The sequence below is a fragment of the Drosophila willistoni genome, chromosome 3R, assembly GCF_018902025.1.
Source record: "Drosophila willistoni isolate 14030-0811.24 chromosome 3R, UCI_dwil_1.1, whole genome shotgun sequence".
NCBI lineage: Eukaryota > Metazoa > Arthropoda > Insecta > Diptera > Drosophilidae > Drosophila > Drosophila willistoni.
This window is the reverse complement of record NC_061086.1, coordinates 13,701,594-13,705,296: the sequence shown is the minus strand read 5'-3', so window position 1 is coordinate 13,705,296 and position 3,703 is coordinate 13,701,594. Positions and strand designations below refer to the sequence as shown.

The following is a 3,703-nucleotide window of genomic DNA, read 5'->3' as shown; positions in this document are numbered from 1 at the left end:
GGTGCGCGGCCCGTTTATGTTTTTCCAGAAATTACAATTGCAAAATAATAAGCATTTTAGTTGACTTGCGAGTGCACTAAAATGGGGTCGTAAGATTATTTGCTTAAACTATATAAAAATACATACATAAAAATGTCATTAAAATTCAGTATGCATATGCAATCTCTCTCAATAAGCTCAATCTTCTATAAATACTTATACGCTAATGATGATTTTTCTTGGCAGCAGTCAATCATTTTTTTGTCAGTTACTAAAAAGAACAAAAATTTGCTTTGTTATTGTTATAAATGAAGAGAACTTCTACAATACACTGCATCTCATAGCATCACAAATCACTGCAGCAGCCACGAAACAAAATTCATTAGTCACACTTTTGTAAAAGTCATAACAAAAAGCCATTAGCAAACATTTGCCAAATACATTCTCATATATTCGATTATTTTCACTGTCATTGGAAATGGGAAACAGAAATCTCTGCTCATTGCCAGTCTCGTTTATAATCAGCCTCTTTTGCATTTGTGTCAATGTTAAGGGACTTGATAATGGACTGGTCTTAACGCCACCAATGGGCTGGATGCCTTTTGAGAGATATCGCTGCATGACGGATTGTGTTAGATTCCCCAGAGACTGCATCAGGTGAATCAGGGCATCCTTTCCGCTTTCACACTTTACACTTGTAATTTTGGCAACCAGCAATAATGATTGATTTTATTTTTGTTGAGTTCAGTGAGAGACTTTTTAGGCGCACAGCAGATCTGTTGGTATCTGAGGGGTATGCGAAAGTTGGTTACAAATATCTCATTATCGACGACTGTTGGATGGAAAGGCAGCGGGATACCACTACAGATGAACTTTTGCCCAACGAAAATCGTTTTCCCAGCGGTATGAATGATCTCTCTAATTATGTAAGCTCTTATCGAGTGCCACCAATGAGGTAGTATTATAATTTACCATATTTCTGCAGATACATAATCGAGGCTTAAAGTTCGGTTTATATCATGATGTGGGCTATAAAACCTGCATGTATCAGGGTCCTGGTGCCATTGATCATTTTGAGCTCGATGCCAAAACCTTTGCCTCATGGGGAGTTGATTATATTAAAATGGATGGATGTTATGCAAGTGAGAGAGATTTAGATAAGGGTTATCCGGCGTTTGGTCAAGCATTGAATAATACCAAACGACCAATGGTCTATTCCTGCAGTTGGCCATTCTACAAGTCGAAAGTTTGTATGAAACAGTCATTTAACAAGAACTAATGAAATATATTTATACAATTTTTAGCCCAACTACCAGCTCATCAAGAAACATTGCAATCTTTGGCGTTTCGCTGAAGATATTAATGATTCTTACGAATCTATAGCCAATATTATGCAAATCTATCATAAGCAACAACATCTTTTGGCCAATCATAGTGGTCCCGGGCATTGGAATGATCCAGATATGGTAATATATATCTGAATCAATTTATTACATAATTGAAAAACCACTTTACTTAGCTGGTATTGGGTAACTATTTTCTCAGTTATGATCAAAGTCGTTTACAATTCGCCATATGGGCAGTAATAGCAGCGCCATTAATTATGACCAACGATTTGGAGACTGTGCGCCCAGAGATCAAAGCCTTGCTACAGAATCGGTAATAAAGACCATAAATCATTTTAAATTATTCATCTTAGAGAGAGAAAAATATAATTTCAGCGACATTATTGCCATAAATCAGGATAGACTTGGCAACCCTGGCAAGTGTATATTGACCAAACATAATTTCCAGGTATTTAGTGATAACATTTTTTGATCAATAACTTTATTTTCACTATAATATTTTAGATATGGGCACGACCAGTGGAACCAATTAATGATATGGGCATAGAATCATTTGCCATAGCCTTTGTCAATCATGGCGAGTTTCCCCAATGTCCGTTATGTCCTCAAACATACAATGTTTTCTTAAATGAGATGAATTTAGTCAATCCAATGGGTTATACAGTTGTGGTAAGTGCTTGGAAATAAAGTACAGACTGTTATGATAACAATCTTTTTAGGATTTATTTAATGTAAGCAATGATTTGGGATTATATAAACCAAGGGATACATTTAGCACAAGGATTAATCCCAAAGGCGTTAACTTTTACAAGTTTACTGTGGTCAACATTTATTAATCATTTGCAATTTTTCCACACCAACGGCAGCAATGGCCGCTAGTGAAAAAAAAAAATAAATAGAAAGAAACCATACGTCTATCTTTTTGTTTTTAGCATAGAATAAAATAGTTTATAAACGTCATCAAACACACGACCGCAAATAAATATTATTCAATTTATCTATCTAAAGCACTAAATAAATATTTATCAAAGCGAGCTCCAAACAACAGACATTGTCATGTATGTATGTGGGCAAGTGTGCACTGGTTATTGTTATGCAGGATAAATAAATGTATGTACATACACATCAAATATACATACATATGTACATATATGCTTGGCTAGCTCATATTATAAATAACATTGTTTGGTCGAGTCGGGGCATGAATATGATTTTGACAAATTAGTTCATGTCCCCAATAAAAGTGAGCACTGAAAATCCATTTGGTTATTATTAGGATAAGCCTCAACAGCAGGACTTCCGATGATAACCCAAATAACTTGAATAAAATATATTGTATAATCCATAAACAAAGATGCCGAGCTTCTGACGGAAAGCCATCAAGTCGGGCACTGGCACGTAAGCACACAGGCGTACCTCTCCCCCCTCTTGGGAGACACACACATACGCCCACCGCCGACCTGGACTGTGTTGTCAACTTCAATATTTCAGTAAATTTATTGACCAAATTTCATCAAGGGATGAACCTTGGCAGCCATCGAGCATATTCAATTTAACCATCCAACCCCTTCCACAACCTTCAGCCTCCTATTTGGCTTCACTGCATGGCGAAACGACATCAAAGGGGAGGAGCAGTGTCGGTCGTCGTCGCCATTCATCGCTCCAACCGCATACCTACCTGCCTGCCTTCGAATGCCAGCTGCTGGCTGATGACTGAGGCATTATCCTCTAATAAATATTGATTTCGGTGTAATAAAAGGACATGACAGAAGCTAACAACATCCTCGACGGCATTAACGGCCCTGCTACCGCTTACAATGAACACAGAGACACACACACACACTCATACACACTCACACAGCTGCAATATTGGGTGGCTGGTTCAAATTTGTAGACTGGGCAAATGCGAAAAACAAAATATGTGGATTAAACACGCGCTTGCTGAAACGCCCGCACACGTGGCTTCTGCGACTCAAAAACCAAAAAAAGACAGAGAGAGAGAGAAAGAAAAAAACATAAGCGAATTACAAAATAAATCGCCTTAAAATATTTGCAACAAATCCTGAAATTATTCAAAATTAAATATAACTACCATGTTCAAATTATGTAAATTTTTTCTCATTTCCAGCATGAAGTTCACCTTTCGTTTGTTATCCTTGTTATTAGTCATTTTGTAGAACGTGCTCTCCCCCCAAGCGGCCAAGCAGGACGAATGTGATGAGCTTTGTTGTTGTTTTTGTTGGAGTGTACAGGATCGAGTGAGGAGGCACTCGTGAGAGAACCACCAACCTAGCCAAAATGAAAATAAATATGAAAATCTCATGTTTACAAGATCTGGCCTCACGAATTGCAAATGCGCCCTCCCAATCGAGTTGTCC

The 3,703-nt window shown here is 37.6% G+C and overlaps 1 protein-coding gene across 3 annotated transcripts; it reads left to right on the top strand.

Annotated features, from left to right (window-relative positions):
* The first annotated feature begins 241 nt into the window (after positions 1 to 241).
* Positions 242 to 2,236, top strand: LOC6650951 (alpha-N-acetylgalactosaminidase). 3 transcript variants are annotated; one of them, XM_023180436.2, is made up of 8 exons: positions 245 to 636; positions 728 to 905; positions 965 to 1,225; positions 1,284 to 1,445; positions 1,499 to 1,638; positions 1,701 to 1,773; positions 1,830 to 1,994; positions 2,045 to 2,236. In XM_023180436.2, the coding sequence occupies exons 1-8, from the start codon at positions 458 to 460 to the stop codon at positions 2,159 to 2,161; spliced, it is 1,275 nt and encodes a 424-aa protein (XP_023036204.1). In that variant the 5' UTR covers positions 245 to 457; the 3' UTR covers positions 2,162 to 2,236. The 3 variants fall into 3 exon arrangements, with proteins under 3 accessions (XP_023036205.1, XP_023036204.1, XP_023036206.1); XM_023180437.2 differs by lacking the exons at positions 1,701 to 1,773; positions 1,830 to 1,994; positions 2,045 to 2,236 and having other exon boundaries at positions 242 to 636; positions 1,525 to 1,591; XM_023180438.2 differs by lacking the exons at positions 245 to 636; positions 728 to 905; positions 965 to 1,225 and having other exon boundaries at positions 1,391 to 1,445; positions 1,525 to 1,638.
* Positions 2,237 to 3,703: the final 1,467 nt, after the last annotated feature.